Below are 17,877 nucleotides of genomic sequence, written 5' to 3'. Positions count from 1 at the left end.
ATAGTGTGAGAAGTGTCTGCTGTGTGGCCGGGATAGTGTGAGGAGTGTCTGCCATGTGGCTGGGACAGTGTGAGAAGTGTGTGCTGTGTGGGACAGTGTGAGGAGTGTCTGCTGTGTGGTCGGGGCAGTGTGAGAAGTACCTGCTGTGTGGCTGGGATAGTGTGAGGAGTGTCTGCTGTGTGGGATAGTGTGAGGAGTGTCTGCTGTGTGGTCGGGGCAGTGTGAGAAGTACCTGCTGTGTGCCTGGGATAGTGTGAGGAGTGTGTGCTGTGTGGGATAGTGTGAGGAGTGTCTGCTGTGTGGTCGGGGCAGTGTGAGAAGTACCTGCTGTGTGGCTGGGATAGTGTGAGGAGTGTCTGCTGTGTGGCCGGGATAGTGTGAGGAGTGTCTGCTGTGTGGGATAGTGTGAGGAGTGTCTGCTGTGTGGTCGGAGCAGTGTGAGAAGTACCTGCTGTATGGCTGGGGTAGTGTGAGGAGTGTCTGCTGTGTGGCCGGGACAGTGTGAGGAGTGTCTGCTGTGTGGGACAGTGTGAGAAGTGTCTGCTGTGTGGCCGGGACAGTGTGAGGAGTGTCTGCTGTGTGGGATAGTGTGAGGAGTGTCTGCTGTGTGGGACAGTGTGAGGAGTGTCTGCTGTGTGGGATAGTGTGAGGAGTGTCTGCTGTGTGGGATAGTGTGAGGAGTGTCTGCTGTGTGGGATAGTGTGAGGAGTGTCTGCTGTGTGGGATAGTGTGAGGAGTGTCTGCTGTGTGGGATAGTGTGAGGAGTGTCTGCTGTGTGGGACAGTGTGAGGAGTGTTTGCTGTGTGGGACAGTGTGAGGAGTGTCTGCTGTGTGGGATAGTGTGAGAAGTGTCTGCTGTGTGGCCAGGATAGTGTGAGGAGTGTCTGCTGTGTGGGATAGTGTGAGGAGTGTCTGCTGTGTGGGACAGTGTGAGGAGTGTTTGCTGTGTGGGACAGTGTGAGGAGTGTCTGCTGTGTGGGACAGTGTGAGGAGTGTCTGCTGTGTGGGATAGTGTGAGGAGTGTCTGCTGTGTGGGATAGTGTGAGGAGTGTCTGCTGTGTGGGACAGTGTGAGGAGTGTCTGCTGTGTGGGACAGTGTGAGGAGTGTCTGCTGTGTGGGATAGTGTGAGGAGTGTCTGCTGTGTGGGATAGTGTGAGGAGTGTCTGCTGTGTGGGATAGTATGAGGAGTGTCTGCTGTGTGGGACAGTGTGAGGAGTGTCTGCTGTGTGGGATAGTGTGAGGAGTGTCTGCTGTGTGGGATAGTGTGAGGAGTGTCTGCTGTGTGGGATAGTGTGAGAAGTGTCTGCTGTGTGGCCGGGATAGTGTGAGAAGTGTGTGCTGTGTGGTCGGGATAGTGTGAGAAGTGTGTGCTGTGTGGCCGGGATAGTGTGAGAAGTGTGTGCTGTGTGGCCGGGATAGTGTGAGAAGTGTGTGCTGTGTGGTCGGGACAGTGTGAGAAGTGTGTGCTGTGTGGCCAGGACAGTATGTGCTCCAGGGCAGCACGATGGAAGAGACACCCCAGCTACTAGGACGCTGGTCTTCTTTGTGCGTTGGGTTTTTGAGACCGTCTGTCTGTACCCCCCAGGCTGGCCTGGAACTGGATCTGTAACCAGGTGGCCTCGAATCCATCATCTCCTGTCTCTGCCTCCAAAGTCCTGGGATTATAGACACAGGGACTATGTGTCACTGCAGTTTTCTAAAAACGATTGCATGTGTTATGTACTGTGCATGCGTGTGCACTCTCACGTGTTCTTGTGCGTGCCACGGAGTACATGTTGAGGTCAGAGGACAACTTTGAGGAGTCAAACTGGGTTTGCTAGGCTCGGTGGCAGACGTCTCCCCACTGAGCCGTCTGGACAGGTCCTGCCTGCAGCTTTTTCCCATCAGTTATTTTGTTGGGGTGACTTGCATGCCTCATGTCTCCACACCTCCAACATGGAGGTAGGACCTCTGTGATACCCACCTTACAAAGGGAGAGTCCGAAGGTGATTCATTTCCCTGAGGTCACCCAGTGCCGAGCCTTCCTTTCAGGAAGCACTGCTGGCCTGGTGTGCCGAACGCAGCTGCCCGGAGATGCCTGATATATTACAAATAGGGTGTTTGCCGAGCCTCACAATCCCCGTCGGCTTTGACCAACCCACAGTGTGAGCCTTTCTTCCTGAAGTGCCTGTGCCTTCAGATTCTCTTTTCCTCCTTCCCACCTCCACCGCCGCCAACGGCTCACAAGATTCCTCTGTACCTGGAGGTAAACTCCATCTCAGGAAAGTCGTGTCTTAGCCTAAGAAGTGGATCGAGTAGTATTAGCATGTTGGGTGCTTGCTGTGTGGCTCAGGGAGACATTCAAAGGAGAAATAAGACTTAGCATTAGGAGATGTGTGTTCCGTGTCAAAGCTGCCCTGTCATGAGCAAAAAACCGCACCGTTTAGCCGGGTGCAGGCTGGACTTTGTAGAAGAGGGTGAGTGTTTGAGAGAGCAGTTGTGAAGTTTGCTCTTCCGCTGACGTGGTTGTCGGAGGGACGTGTGTGTAGGTAGATAGAGTCGGTTGTATGGAAACAGGAGCACAAGGCAGCCTCTCGGTCCGGCCCACTCTGAGCAGGTGGGCTCTAGCCGTGTCTTCTTGTCTCTGTGAAAGAGGCTGCAAAACCTTCTGTGGGAGGAAGGATTTGGCACCCTTCCAGCAGATAAAACACACACAAAGCTTATAAAAATAGTTCTATCACGGGCTGGAGAGACTGCTCAGCAGTCGGGAGCACTGGCTGCTCTCTCAGAGGACCCAGGTTCAATTCCCAGCACCCCCACGGCAGCTCACAGCTGTCTGTAACTCCAGATCCAGGGGATCCGACCCCCTCACACAAGCATACATGTAGGCAGGACACTAATGCACATAAAATATAAATGAATTATAAAAAGAGTTCTCTCAGAGGCACATTGTGAGTCTGTGAAGCTCAGCGTGTAGCTCGGTGTTAGAGCATTTGCTCAGTGAGGCTACAGGTTTGGTCATAGCACTGAAAACCAAATGCACATAAGAGGAGCGTGCTCTCGCCATCTGCACAGCCAAGAGGCGGAGTTTCCCTTCGCTGAGAGCGGGCGTGCTTTCATCCCTCCGGATGTGCCCAGGACCAGGCGCTTAAAAACTCGTCCCTCCACATGACCCCGTGGCCAGGACGCGGCGCTGACGCGGGCCTGGTGCAGTTCCGTGGCTCTCGTCCAGCTTCTCAGGACACACGTTTGGTGTTCTTGCTCTTGATTGCAAGAGCAGAAGGCAGGGAAGTTGTCTCCTGTGGTGTTTCTACGGAGTGGGGTTTGGCCAAGCAGTCCACGGGTTTGGAACTCCACCCAGGGGAAGCTGGCTTGGACAACCTGCTGGAGCCTGCTGTGACCTGTCACCTTGTCTAGTCAGGGACAGCAGCGCAGTGCCTGCGTGTGTGGCTGTGGGAAGGCGTCAGTCTGTGCCCAAATGCAACAGGGTGTGACGCAGTGCGCTGTGCAGTAGTGCAGCTGTTTTCCTCCAAGATGTTCCTGCCACCGCCGCCGCCGCCGCCGCCGCTGCCGGAACCCTTGACTATACCTATACATCTTAAAAAGACTACACGGATGGAGTTACTCCGTGTGTTCTATGTGTGTCTTGGTACTGTTAGTTTAAAATTTGATGGTTAAGGGTTAGGCATGTAGCTCAGTGGGTAGAGTGCCTGGCCAGCATCAGGAAACAGCATCCAGTAATCTTTGGCTATGTGGAGAGTTTGAGACTAGCCTGCGCCACGTCTCAAAGCAAACATTTAACTATATTATTAGTTCTTTTCTAACTGGTTTCTATTGATTTTAGGACCTCAAGTGGTTGAGAATTTGTTTCTGGAAGTCATCCGAGCCTTTTATGCTTATTGCCATGATGTCCTTGGCTCTGACCTTAAACTTAGCTACACTCAGAGTGGGAATCTGCTAATAAGGTATGAGCACAGTCTCCGCTTCGATAATCCCTCCTCCACTGTCCCCCTCTGCTCTTCAGTATGAATCATCAAGTGCTGAGGGGTGTGGGGGGCAGGCCACAGGTCGGAGCCCCATGGTCAGCCCCTCCTTGGGAATGTGGGGAGAGCTTTAGTCCCCTCCTAGCCTGCAGTAAGGGGTATTACAGATCAAGCTTGAGCATCATTCAGCAAAGGCAACTGGATCTGTAGTGCACAGGTGGTGCACATTCTCTGGAATGTGACTACCCGAGCTTCCTCTTCAGGAACTTGTCATTAAGTTAATCCTGATGAAAAGACCAGTCCCTTACTGACTGACATCACCTTTCAGGTGGCTTCCATGTTTTCAACTGGTCGTGTATCTTTGTATACCTAGTAAGGATTTCTGTAGTGTTCCCTAGAGGGCTTTACCGAGCTGCACATATGCATTTAAAACTGTTAGCGATGGGCTGGGTGTGGAGCTTGGTGTAGAACACCTGTCTAGTATGTCCAAGGTCCTGGGTTGACGTCCAGCGTCATAGTAAGCAAATACATAAACCTGTAGCCAAGTCTCTCTGCTGAACCTACAGTTGGGTGGGGGTGAGGGTGGGGTTGGGTACCAGTGCTGAACGTCATGTTCTTTTCACAATAACCCTTACGTGTTTCTAAGAGACCCATCAGTAAGAACACTGTTTAGCAGGGAGTCGTTTTCTTCAGGGGTGTGGCTGCTGGCACGGTGACCGTGCTCGTGCAGGCACTGATAATTGACTCAGTAGGTTGTTTACGAAAAGAAGGTGAGAGGGGACATGTTAGGGGCAGGAGGGGTCGGGGTAGGCTTGACCATGGTGCATTGTATATGTGTATGAGATTGTCAAAGGAGAGGTGAAAAACGTTGGAAAAGCTATTATTTAGGGAGGCGTTGTGGAACTCCTCTCCTGTAATTGAAGCAGCGGCGTTTGTATCTTGATCAGCTTGTCAGAGGCTTCTTCGGCACCACCTTCTGTGATTCGGATCCTCCATCAGTGTGTTTAGTCGCTCTCTCTCTTCTACAGCACAATCAAAGAAAACAGACACGCCTCCGAGATTGTGAAGACGGTCAATTTGCTGGTCTCCTCGCTCAGCACAGACTTCCTGTGGGATTACATGGCGCGGTGTTTCGAGGAGTGCTTTAGGTGAGTGTGCTGATGAGGACGATGTGTGGGCAGGGGAGCAGGTGGCCGGCTCTGTGGCTGTGTGGAGGGCCAGGGTCTCACGGGTAGTGACTCTCAGTGGTCTCTCCTGAGCTTCAGAGGCCAGTGGACACAGGCTGGTTGTCATGTAGGACTCTGATAGGACAGAGACTGGATCTGTGTTTCAAGACCCTGGGCCACTTTATTATTCATTAAATTCTAACTTTAGACTGCCCCCTGACAGTGTTCTCTTGCATTCATCGATGCAGTTTCTCCTGCAAGCCCCGTCTGCCTCCCCAGGCGTAGGTGCAGGTGTCTGGTGCTGAACTCAGACTCTCCAGTCTTCTTAAGTTCTTACGAAATTACCATGAAATGGTTCAATGTTCATGTTTTAAGCTATTATGATGAGCTTTGTGCCACTGTTAACCCAGCACTGAATACTGCGTGGGCTCACGACTCCCACCCCATCCTACAGGGGCCTGGAACTGTGATGGAAACTAACTTCCCATGTAAACTTTGCCCATGCATGTCCTGTGGCTACAAAGCCTGAGGTGAATTCTTTGAGCAGTCACTTGAGAAGCAGGCATTTTGTTTTCATGCTGTGGATCTGTGAGATAGCTGGAACCCAGAGACGTAAAGGGTCTTGTCCAGCACAGCAGGTCAGTAGCCGCCAGAGTCCGATGCCAGGCATGCCTGACTTCTCAGCGGCTCCTCAGTGCTCCTCTGCCTCCCTGAAACCATCCCGAGTTGACTGTCCCTGTGCCCAGTCAGCAGCAGCAGCGGCAGGGAGGGTAGAGTGTGCTGTGGCAGCTTGCCTCTTTTCTTCTTTCTTTTCAGTGTTGGGATCAGATTCGGGGGCTTGTGCGTGTTAAGCACAAAGCCACTCTGCCACTAAGCCACATTCCTGTAACACGAATTGCTAAACAGTCTTATTAATAAAAAACCTGGAGCCAGATATTGGGGTGAAAGCTGAAAGATAGAGGGACAGAACAAGCCACAGTCACAAGTTCTTACTGCTAGTAGCCCTAGAGAGAGCTACTTCCTGTATACTTCCTCACGCCTGTATACCTTTCTGTGCCCTGCCATCTCACTTCTTCTCTCTGCCCAGCTACATCACTTCCTCTTTCCACCCAGCTCTGTCACTTCCTGTCTCCAGACCTCTGTGATTAACTAGTGTTGGGATTAAAGGTGTGTGCCACCATGCCTGGCTCTGTTCCCAGTGTGGCCTTGAACTCACAGAGATGTCTGGATCTCTGTCTCCTGAGTGATAGGATTAAGGGTGTGCGCCACCACTGTCTGACCTCTATGTTTAATATAGTGGCTAGATTTGTCCTTTGATCCGCAGGCAAGCTTTATTTGTTAGAGCACAAATAAAATATCACCACACATTCCTGTCCTTGTTTTGTTTGTTTTGAAACAGGGTCTCACTATATAGTTGTGGCTGGCATGGACAATGTAGCCCAGGCTGGCCTTGAACTCACAGAAATCCACCTGGCTCTGCCTCCTGAGTGCTGGGGTTAAAGGTGTGCACCTCCATGTTCTGTTGCTTGTTGTAGTTTTGAGACAGAGTCTCACTGAGTTGCCCAGGCTGAATTGCTGCTCTCCTGCTTCAGCCTCCTAAGTATTTGGCATTACAGGCTGTATCACTGGCCCGGGCTAGTTATTTTATCAGTATTGTGTGTTTATTTGTGTGCATGTGGACCATGGCGCTTGTGTGGCCCATGAGTGTCTGTAAAATCCTCCTGTCTCCACCTCCCTTCTCCCTGTGGGAACACTGGATTATATGTATACATTGCTGCATCTGTGTTTACCTCAGTTCTGGGGATTCAAACTCAGGTCCTCAAGAATTAGTTATTTTCTGTTGTTGTGATAAAACACCATGACCAAAAGCAGCTATGGGAGAGTTTATTTCGGCCTGTGGTTCCAGAGGGTGAGAAAGCATCCTGGCCAGGAGGCGTGGCGGCCATGCTGGCAGCACAGGAAAGCTGGGCGCTCACATGTTAGAACCGCAGGCACCACACACAGAACTCAAACAGGGAGTACAGTGAAGACCCACCTGCAGGATGTTCTCCTCAGCTGGGCGGCAGCTCCTAAACCTCCCAAACAGCGCCACCAACTGGGGACCAAGTGCTCCAGTGCCCGAGACTGTGAGAGCCTGTCCCATCCGGACCACCCCTGCTCATCTCTGCTTGTTTAGAAACAAACGCTGATTCCGGGGATGAGCACCTGGCAGTGGATTAGTCAGTGGGGCTGCAGTCTCCAGAAGACAGCTCTCTCAGGGACCTCAAAAAGGAAAACATAAGCTGGGTGTGATGGCGTGCACCCTTGACCCCAGTGCTCAGGAGGCAGAAGCAGGAGGATTTCTGTGAGTTCGAGGCCAGCCTGGTCTACATACCAAGTTCCAGGTCAGCAGTGTTGTGTAGTGAGACCTTGTTTCAAACACAAACAGAAAAAACAAACAGTAAAACACAGCCTCTGGCCCGTGTTGTGTAACGCAGGCCGTTCCCCTGGAAACCCGTCTTCGGTTGGCACTAGGGACTTGCAGCCGTACATAGTGACATCGCTGTGTGTCTGTTGGATGTGAGTCCACACCTGAACAGATGAAGATTAAGTCAGAAGAATTTGTTTCAGAGGCACTCCAGCAGGACACTCACCAGTACTTCTCCACATTAGGCAGTCTGTCACCAAAACTGAGGTGTGACCCCCACAGAAGCTGTCTTCCACAGTGTTCGAAACAGAGTAATTGCTGGACACCATAAGGTGTTTGAAATTGAGCCGGTCATGCTGGCCCATGCCTGTAATCCCAGTGACTTTGAAGCTACTCAGGGCTACTCTAGTGAGGGCTTGTTTCAAAAACAAAAAGCCTTTAATCCCAGCACTCGGGAGGCAGAGGCAGGCGGATCTCTGAGTTCAAGGCCAGCCTGGTCTACAGAACAGTGAGTTCCAGGACAGCCAGAGCTACCCAGAGAGACCGTCTTGGTAAAGCAGGAAGAGAAGGTGTTTGCAGGGGTTGTGGGAGAGGACTGACCTCCTGTCCTGTGTTGACGTAGACCAGCGAAGCAGACTGCGGCTGTTGGAGAAGCTGCCGGCCCTCCCCCCAGCGTCTCGGAGCTCTGCACCCTCCTCGTGTTCCTGCTGGATGTGATTCCCTTGGTAGGTACACGCGATGCTCCCCTGCACGCTCAACGCTCTTTCTGCTGGCTTGTCAGAGTGTAGCCCGTGTAATCTTACCTTCCTTTCTCATGATCGGACCAATCCCAGCGCCTCCTGCCTCCCAAGCACACGCTTCCCGCTGAGCTGGGGCAAAAACCCAGCTATTGCTGTTTGGTTTTTGTTTTTGTTTTTGTTTTTCAAGACAGGGTTTCTCTGTGTAGCCTTGGCTGTCCCGGGAACTCACTCTGTAAACCAGGCTGGCCTCAAACTCACAGAGATCCACCTGCCTCTGCCTCCAGAGTGCTGGGACTAAAGGTGCGCACCACCACCTTCTGGCTCATTTTTGCTGTTTTAATTAAAGGGATTGTAAATTCTGGGCCTGGTAATAGGCTGAGCCAAAGTATGGAAACCAGATGATGGACAGTTTTGGAGGTGACAGTGAACACATATGATGCATGTGGCAGACAGTGTTAGTACTTTATCCAAGAGAAGGTAATGAGTGGAAAGGAGAGGACGACATCCTTGGTCTGGGGCTAATGTGACACTGACTCTGAAATCTCAGTGGTCTAAGGTGCTGTTCTGAGGCTCTTGCTCTCCTGGTATGGCCAGTGGTGGGGAGTGACTGGCCCTTCTTCTCTGTTGCAGGAACTGTACTCGGAGGTGCAGACTCAGTACCTCCCACAGCTGCTCGGCTGCCTGCTGCAGTCTCTGGCTGAGGAGGTGGACGCCCTGAGCTTAGCTGAGCTCACACACGCCTTGAAGACATGTTTCAAGGTGCTGAGCAAAGTCCAGATGCCTCCCTCCTACCTAGACATGGAGCCCACCAGTGGGAACTCGGTATGTACCCCAGGACTGGGGTGCTTGTGGTGCTCTGAGTAGTGGGAGGTAATGGGCATGGTTTGGAAAACAATATGGACAAGAAGATGTGTAGCCACTGTGTTCAGGACACTTGTAAAGTTTAGAGTAGCTGATCTCCTTCATGTCACCCACACCCATGCCCCATAGCCACCATGAATGGCTAGACAGTGCTAATAACCACAGGCAGCCCTGTGAGTTTGTGTGCATGTGACGTGACTCACTTAAAATGCAGATAGAGTATGCCCTGAATTGGCAGTGTGGCTTAAATAACAGAAATCACTTTTCCCAGTTTGGAGTTCCGGGTTGTTTTCTCCCAGCATAAATAAAAGAAGCTGCCCCAGACCCCTTTGCAAGCTTCTGCTGGGCTTGTTGGCCATCTGTGGTACTTGAGGCTTGTCAGAATTTTACCACCCCCACCCCACCCCATCTCTGCATTCACATGCACATGGTGTTCTGTGTGTGCAGTCTGTGCCTAAATTCCCCCTTTCTATGAAGACAACAGCCTGTTTGGATTTAGGCTACCCAGATGCCCCCCACTTATGATCTGCTAAGACCCTTTCCCCGAATAAGACCCCACTCCAGGCTCTGGAGGTTAGGACTTGAGCACCTGTCTGGGGCACAGTCCATCATAACCCGCTCTGTGTGGTCACTTTGTCTGCTCTCTCAGACTGTACCACGGGAGCACCCTTGTGTGTGTGGTAATTTCTGCATGTCCCTCTGTGATGTGGCCTTGTCCAGTAACTGTACCCGTGATCCGCTGTCTAGCTCCCCTTGGTTTTCGCTGTTGAGAAGGTTTGCAGACAGCATCCTCACACAGTGTGTGTAGGTGGGTGCCTGAGTCTCTGAGGGATACAGTTTAGTCAGTGGGCTGTGACTGAAAGGCATGATTGCTCCTTTGAAATTGTGAGAGGTGTTGCCAAACCAGCTGAACAGTTACGGGTTTGGGGCTCAGGGGGATACTGAGGCAGATTGCTCTTTAGGGGTGAGAGTTCTTGGATGAGTTGGTGATGCTGTAGACTGACGGGTGGACTGCAGCATGCTGGGCCTCAGAGGAGAGCTCCCGCCCACGTGGCAGAGCGACCTTCCTTTCTTAGTTTTCCGCTGAAACGTGGGTGAGAAGATTAGAAAGCTCCTGATCTCAGCCCCAGCTGAGCGTTGCTAGAAGTGACCAGCGAGTGGTCAGTTAAAGAATGTCAGGTGGTCCTAAGTGTCCTTCCTGCTGGCCATTACTGAGGGTGTGGGGAGGTGTCTATAGGGCATGGAAGGCAAGAATCTAGAGAAACAACTTCAGGTCTGGAAACCAAACTACTGTGGTGACCGCCATCGTCCTGGTTTAACTGCAGCGGAAGAGCCATGAGGGATGGGATACAGGCTTTCTTTATGTTTTACAGAGTCCAGTAAAAGGAGACAACAGTGACATCACTTTGGAAACAAAGGCTGTAGTCGCAGGTGATGAGGAGGCTCCCTTCCCCCCACTGAAATCTGAAGACAGTGGGATCGGGCTCAGCGCCTCGTCGCCAGAGCTCTCTGAGCACCTAAGGGTACCGCGGGTGTCTGCTGACAGAGACGACATTTGGAAAAAGGACGGGAGCATGCAGAGGACGTTCTTTTGCATCCAGGAGCTCATTGCCAACTTCGCCAGCAAGAACATCTTTGCAGCATCCCTGGCAGTGTCTGGGGAGGAAAGCAAACCCGAGGAGCCCCCAGAGAAGAGCAGCAAGGGCCAGACACAGAGCATCAGCCACTCTGGCAGGAAGGGCTCCTGGGATCCCAAACCCATCACTGTGCCCCAGTTTAAACAAATGCTTTCGGACTTGTTCACGGCGCGCGGGTCTCCCTTTAAGACAAAAAGTTCAGAGTCGCCGTCATCTGTGCCCAGCAGCCCGCGTAGGAAAGCGGAAACCGAGTGGGACATTGACCAGGTGGTCGTGGAGTTGGTGGGCTCCAAGGAGGACTGCAGGGAGGCCTTCGCTGCCGCCTGCCACCTGCTGCTGGACTGCGCCACCTTCCCCGTCTACCTGTCTGAGGAGGAGACCGAGCAGCTGTGTGACACGCTCTTCCAGACGCCAGGTGAGAGAGCAGCCCTCCCAGGGCAGGGCCGGCCAGTCGGGAATCCTGTGATAGGGGCCTGATGTCCAAATACCTACAGTCATGTCCACCAGGAAGGGGGCAGCGACGGCCTCCCAGTCAGACACTGACGCACGATTTACGGTCAGTTTAGGTTAGGGAAGATCACTCAGGAAACTCTGAAAACTTCCCCAAGTCTGAAAACGTGTGGATCGAAGCACGTTGGACACCAAGCCTTCGGTTAGGGGTTTGTACCAACCACACTCTTCCCTTTCTTGTTCCTAACTGGCTGCACCAGTGGTAGCTTGCTGGCTTCGCGTCTGACTCCTGTGGCTTTACTTGCAAGCAGGTTCTCTGGGCGGGCCTTGTCTGTAAACCTGTCTGGCCCACCCGGAGATCTGACTCATGGAAGGTACCCAGTGTTGTTAGAGACGTAGCCGCCCATCACAAAGCCGAGCGGCTTAAACAACAGAAACTTCCTGTCTCACAGTTCTAGAGACCAGAAGCGTCAGCGCAAGGCGTCAGCAGACCTGTACTCTGTCTGTCTGCAGTGGGAACAACCCTTTGTGTCTTCCAGGCTGCCACTGTGGCAAGCGGTCCTAGGAGCACAGCCCCATCACCCCATACAGACGACTCCTTTAGTGAGGGCTCCAGGCACGGTGCTGCGTTGGGGATCCGTTAGTTAATTTTGTTGTTGCTGCTGTGACTGTTATCTGACAGAAGCAACCTGAGGAAGAGAGGTTCCTTTCAGCTGAGGGTCTCAGGAGATTGTCTCTGGTAACAGGGACGGGACAGCTGACCTAGTGTGATGGAAACATGAGGTGGCCACCCCTTACATCCTGGCAGATCAGGAAGCAGGGAGAAAGACAGTAGAGACATGGGCAGGCCCTAACCGGCCACATCCTACCGACCCGCCTCCGACACGCAGGCTTCACAACGTCCCAGGACAGCGCCACCCGCTGGGGATCAGGTGTTCCAACACCAGCCTCTCGGGACAGTTCAGTTCCAAACCGTAACAGAGGCCCACCCTGGTGGGGCTCCTCTTCACCCGAGTGTCTCTAGGACGGCCTTCTTTTCAAGGGAGTCTCACCGCGGAGGTCACCTACCGATGAGCGCACTGCTGTCCAGGCGACCCCTGTCACTGTCCAGAGTGGGTGCTGTGGCCCCTGAGCGGGAACCGCTGTCACCGGCTTGCCTCTCTTGTCTGTCCGCTGCCCTTCCAGGAGCCGGGGACTGCAGTTTTCCATCCTGGCTGAAATCCCTGATGACCGTTTGCTGCTGCGTGAGCGACTGTGCCCTCCAGAACATCGCCGTCGCCACCCTGCTGGAAGTGATCAACCACTCCCAGTCCCTGGCGCTCGTCATCCAGGACAAGATGAAGCGCTACAAAACCTCTGGGAACAACCCGTTTTTTGGCAAGTTACAGATGGTGACGGTCCCTCCCATTGCTCCCGGGATCCTGAAGGTCATTGCGGAGAAAACAGACTTCTATCAGGTATTTCTCACTGGGAGCATGTGCGTGTAGGTCAGTGGGCCTCTTCCTCAGACCAGGCTGGCCCAAGGGCTGTGAAGGTCCAGCGGCAACCACAGGGTTGGGGGGACCTGGACTGGCTGGTCTGTCTCTGGATCCAGTCCTGGCCGTTTGTGCCCCTTAGCAGGCACAGGGCAGAAGCCTCTCTCGGCATGTAGCCTTTCCCCTCCAACAAGCTCTGAGGGGAGCAGTTGGGGCCTCTCGCCAGGCAGCTGCTGGCGGGTCTCTGCTTGGTCCTGAGCCTTGGTGGCACAGCATGGGTGCTCACGAGTCTCCCTTAGCAGCTATAAATAGAAGCCTGCACTCCAGGGCCTCCTCCCACGAGGAGGAAAGGCACGGGTGTTTCTGAGCTCCAGTCACCCCACTCCTTTCCCCCCACAGAGGGTGGCTCGTGTGCTCTGGAGTCAGCTGAACAAGGAGACCCGCGAGCATCACATGACCTGCGTAGAGCTCTTCTATCGCCTGCACTGCCTGGCTCCGACGGCCAACATCTGCGAGGACATCATCTGCCATGCCCTGCTGGACCCGGACAAGGTGAGCTGTGCACCTGTAGCCTATGTGCTGTGGCCGGCAGGCTGCTGCGTCTGCCCCACTTTACATGCCCAAGGCAGACTGTACCCACCCAGGCGAAGACTTTTCTGGGCTAGTGGATGTCCTAATGAGCAGAGGTGATCTGGAAGCCCAGGGCTGGAAGATTCCAGCAGATGGAGGCATTCCTTTTAGGGTCCTGAAAAACACAGTGTGTCCATGTTGAGGCTCACCATGGACACTTGCCCCGATTTCCTGGAAGCTAGGACTTGGAAGCCTTTGGAGCTGCCTGTAAGGCTTAGTCGTAGATAGTTGTTGGACTTCTGAGAATTTTCTGCCAACTGATTGTCTTGCTCGTTAAGGCTCCTGGGCCTGACATTTCCAGGGTACACAAAGGAACTGTGTTCTGTGTTTTCCTTGGACCATAGGACTTGGGTGTGATTCTGGACACTGTGATGCCAAATCTCTTTTTAAAAGATTTATTTGGGCTGGAGAGATTGCTCAGTGGTTAAAAGCACTGGCTGTTCTTCCAGAGGTCCTGAGTTCAATTCCCAGCCCCCACATGGTGGCTCACAACCATCTGTAGTGAGATCAGGTCCCCTCTTCTGGTAAAAAGGCATACATACAGGCAGAGCAATGTATACATAATAAATAAATAATTCTTTAAAAAGATAGATTTATTTAATTTTATTATATGTGTATGTTTTGTTTACATGCATGTATATATGTGTACCCTGTGTCTTCCTGGTACCTCTGGAGGCCAGAATAAGGCACTGAGCCGGTGTTACAGGCCAGTGATCCCTTCAGGGGAGGCTGAGGCAGGAGGATTCCAGGTTCAAGGCCAGCCTGCACAACTAAGTGAGACCCTGTGTCAGAATCAAAACAAAAAAGTTGAAAGAAGCCTAGGTAGAGTAATTGCTTGGAGTATTCCAGGGCTCACCCCCCAGTACCACAAATAACTACATAGATATGAGCCCTACAGTGACTGATACAGAGTCACGAGACCAAGTTCCTCCCATTTATTTCCTCATAAGGGAACAAGGCTGGAGGCTCTGTTTCGATTTTCTGTGATCTGGCACCTGACACGAGAGATCCAGGGCAGCCGCGTGACGTCCCACAACCGCTCCTTTGACAGGTGAGGCCGTTCTCCATCGTGATCTACCGTCCTCAGCCACGTGGGGACCCCAGGCTTGTGCAGGGCTCGGGAGGGAGAGAGAGACTGACACATTGGAGCTGTGACCCCGGCCTTGACCTCAGTCCATGCTGCATAGGACATGGCATCCAGAGTCCTGTGATTTCATTTAGCCCAGAAGTGTGAGACTCTTCTGAGAGTTTTTAATGTGATGGGGATGAGGAACCCACCCTGCCTCAGAATCAGCTTGCCCTGATGAGAGGACATCCTGGGGGATGCAGATGGTCTAGACCTCAAGCAGCCACTTCACTTGTTACAGCATCAGCTACATGCTTAGGATGTCGTATTCTTCGGTATATTCTACTCTGCTTTGTCTTCGCCATGTGCCCTCTCTGTCTCTAAAAGCACGGCATGCTGCTAGGCACACAGCGTGTCATTCAGTTGGTCCCTAAGGCCAGCATGATGAAGCTCCCCGGGGTGTCTGTGGTCAACAACAGGGCCTCAGTGTAGGATGATGCCTGGCTGGCCGGGGCAGCAGAGTGGGGACTGAGTGGCAGCTCTCCACCCGTAGGTCCTTGTTTGTCGTCCTGGACAGCCTGGCTTGCACAGACGGTGCCATCAGTGCTGCAGCCCAGGGCTGGCTGGTGCGCGCACTCTCCCTCGGAGATGTGGCACGCATCCTCGAACCCATGCTCCTGCTGCTGCTCCAGCCCAAAACCCAGAGGACGTCGATCCACTGCCTCAAGCAGGAGAACTCAGCCGGTGAGCAGCTTGAGGAGTCCCCATGGGGAGGGAGGTCAGCAGGCGGAGGTCTACTCTGCCTAACAGTGTGACGACTGTCCCTTGTAAACTTACGGGGACTTTGGAAATGCAAGCACCACAGGATCTGGCACTTTGAACTAGAAGGTGTGGGTTGCTGTGTTCACTGAAAAGTCAGTATTTTGTTATTGAAAGGAAATAGTTGAAATATGCAATATGTTATTATTAGCTGTGGTCACCTTGCTGTGCAACAGGACACAAAAAAACTCACCCTTCTTAGGTGCCAACCCTCATACCTTCATACCCATACATGCTTCATACCCAGCATGTCCCGTGCCTTCCCCACCCAGCCTCTGGCAGCTGCCTCTGTTCTCACCTCTGCAGGAGTAGATTCTAAATGTTCTCACTACAAAAGAAACGGTGACGTGAGGTATGTGATGTTTTAATAACTATTTCATGGTTGTACGTACACAATTAAAAAACCACATTTCATCCTGCCACGATACACACTTGTCATTTTTCAAGTGGGTAGCCTCTTTTTCAAATAAGTCCAGGGATTCTTGATTATTTCACGGAGAAAATAATCCATGTGTGTCTCTAGTACAGCTAGAACATCCTTGCCAGCATCCCCAAGCTGATTCCCCTCCCCCGACTTGCTTAGCAGAGGTATGGTGCCTGTGTGTGAGCACCGTTGTTAAGTGAGGTTGCCCAGTGACACTCTGTGTAGGTCTGCACCCCAAATCTGGGATAGTTTTGGGTGACTAAAAATGTCAATGTTTTTTGTGTGGAATCTGGTCAGTTGTCCTTTGTTGCTCGAATTTCTAAAGGTCTTATAATTAAAAAAAACCCGGTACCAGATATTGGGGTGAATGCTGAAAGATCAGAGAGACAAAGGAACAAGCCACAGCCACATCTCACTTTACCAATTCCACGAATCCTCTGACTGAAATCCTCTGAGTCCTCACCTAAAATGCTCCAGCCAAAAAAGCCTCCAGCTGAAATCAGGACACTTCAGCCGCAAAGCCTTTAGTTCTGTCTCCTCACACCTTATATACCTTTCTTCGCCCAGCCATCACTTTCTGGGATTAAGGGTGTGTGCTTCCCAGTACTGGGACTAAAGGTGTGCGCCACCACTGCCTGGCTCTGTTTTCTCCTAGACTGAGTCAATCTCATGTAGTCCAGGGTGGCTTTGAACTCAAAGAAATCCAGACAGACCTCTGCTTCCTGAGTGCTAGGATCAAAGGTGTGTGCCACTACTGTCTGGTCTCTGTGTTTAAACTAGTGGCTTGTTTTGTCTTCTGATCTTCAGGTAAATTTTATTAGGGTACACAATATATTACCACAGTCCTTGTGTTTGTGCTAATCTTACAAAGAGAAACAGCGCCACCTTGAGGTAGGTGGAGAAAAAGGAAATGGGCTGCCCTGTACAAGGTTCTTCCCAGAACCTGTAACTGCTGATGGGGGGAGCCAGGGGAAGCTGGCCACCCTTCTCAGAGAGGAGACTGAGTTATTCCACATCCTAAGAAAGGGACGCTTAGAGAAATATAAACCAAGCACCTTCATGACGCTCTGCACACCAGCTCTACGCTTTAGTCTTTCTTTTGTCTTTTGTTTTACGTGGAGTGTGTGTGTGTGTGTGTGTGTCCCACACATATATTTGTATGGACACACGAATGCCATGGAACATGTGCAGAGGTCCGAGGTCAGCTCTGGAATTGGTTCTTTCTTTTCACCAGGCAAGTCCCAAGGATCAAACTCTGGTCCTCAGGCTTTGTGGCAAGCGAACTATCTTGCCAGCCAGCCCCCGCCCCTCCTCCTCCTCCTCCTCCTCCTCCTCCTCCTCCTCCTCCTCCTCCTCTTTAAAAACCCCCTCCTCGGGTTCTTTGGATTCTGTCTCTGCACCGCCTCACCACTTCCCGTTTTCTGCCTGGTGCAGATGCAGCCTGCTCCCTACTAACGCAAGAGACTGAAGGGAAGAGAAGTCCCCCGCCCGCCCCGCCTGGCTCTGCTGTGCTGTGCACTGTGCACCCGCAGACTGCCCACCTCTGTTTCTACATACCTTCCTCTCCTGATCGTGCTGGTGTTCATGGCATAGACCTGGTGGAAGCTCCTTAGCCAAGAATTTTCATAGTATCAAAGTCTTGATTTTCACCTCTCTTAAAAGGAGGGTTGAGGGCTGGAAGATGGCTCAGAGGTTAAGAGCACTGGCTGCTCTTCCAGAGGTCCTGAGTTCAATTCCCAGCAACCTCAGGGTGGCTCACAACCATCTGTAATGAGATCTGGTGCCCTCTTCTGGTGTGCAGGCATACATGCAGGCAGAACACTCATACGAGAAAGAGAAAAGAAAGAAAGAAGAAAAAGAGGAGTTGATATTTTACAGTGCTGTATATTTCCTCATTACAGAAGTGCTTATTTTAAAAATTAGATAGTGGCTAGACATAGTGGCTCGCCACCAGCACTTACTTGGGAGGTTGGGGCAGGAGGATCATCACCTTGAGGCCAATCTGAGCTACTTAAAGCAAATTCCCACTTAAAACAATAACAAGAACAAAACAGTTTGATATGGAACTGGGGAGCTGGCTCAGTGGATAAAGTGAGGACCTGAGTTCGGATCCTTAGCACTCACATAAATTCTGGATGGACACAATGGTCCTTCTGTAATTCCAGCACTCAGAAAGCAGAGACTGCCTAGCTGTGTCTGGGAGCTCTGACTTCCCCTGAGAGACCCTGCCTCCTTCATA

The 17,877-nt window shown here is 52.1% G+C and overlaps 1 protein-coding gene across 1 annotated transcript in view; it reads left to right on the top strand.

The window, feature by feature from the left end:
* Positions 1 to 17,877, top strand: part of Dop1b (DOP1 leucine zipper like protein B) — a 106,636-nt gene that overhangs the window by 40,813 nt on the left and 47,946 nt on the right. Inside the window, exons 11-19 of the mRNA XM_059277668.1 lie at positions 3,825 to 3,945; positions 4,992 to 5,111; positions 8,159 to 8,261; positions 8,907 to 9,098; positions 10,511 to 11,189; positions 12,410 to 12,681; positions 13,099 to 13,251; positions 14,280 to 14,380; positions 14,949 to 15,139. Of these exons, the coding sequence (XP_059133651.1) occupies positions 3,825 to 3,945; positions 4,992 to 5,111; positions 8,159 to 8,261; positions 8,907 to 9,098; positions 10,511 to 11,189; positions 12,410 to 12,681; positions 13,099 to 13,251; positions 14,280 to 14,380; positions 14,949 to 15,139 (1,932 nt within the window). The remainder of the gene's footprint in view (positions 1 to 3,824; positions 3,946 to 4,991; positions 5,112 to 8,158; positions 8,262 to 8,906; positions 9,099 to 10,510; positions 11,190 to 12,409; positions 12,682 to 13,098; positions 13,252 to 14,279; positions 14,381 to 14,948; positions 15,140 to 17,877) is intronic.

This window comes from Peromyscus eremicus, chromosome 12 (assembly GCF_949786415.1).
Source record: "Peromyscus eremicus chromosome 12, PerEre_H2_v1, whole genome shotgun sequence".
Taxonomy (NCBI): domain Eukaryota; kingdom Metazoa; phylum Chordata; class Mammalia; order Rodentia; family Cricetidae; genus Peromyscus; species Peromyscus eremicus.
This window is presented reverse-complemented; position numbering and strand designations above follow the sequence as displayed.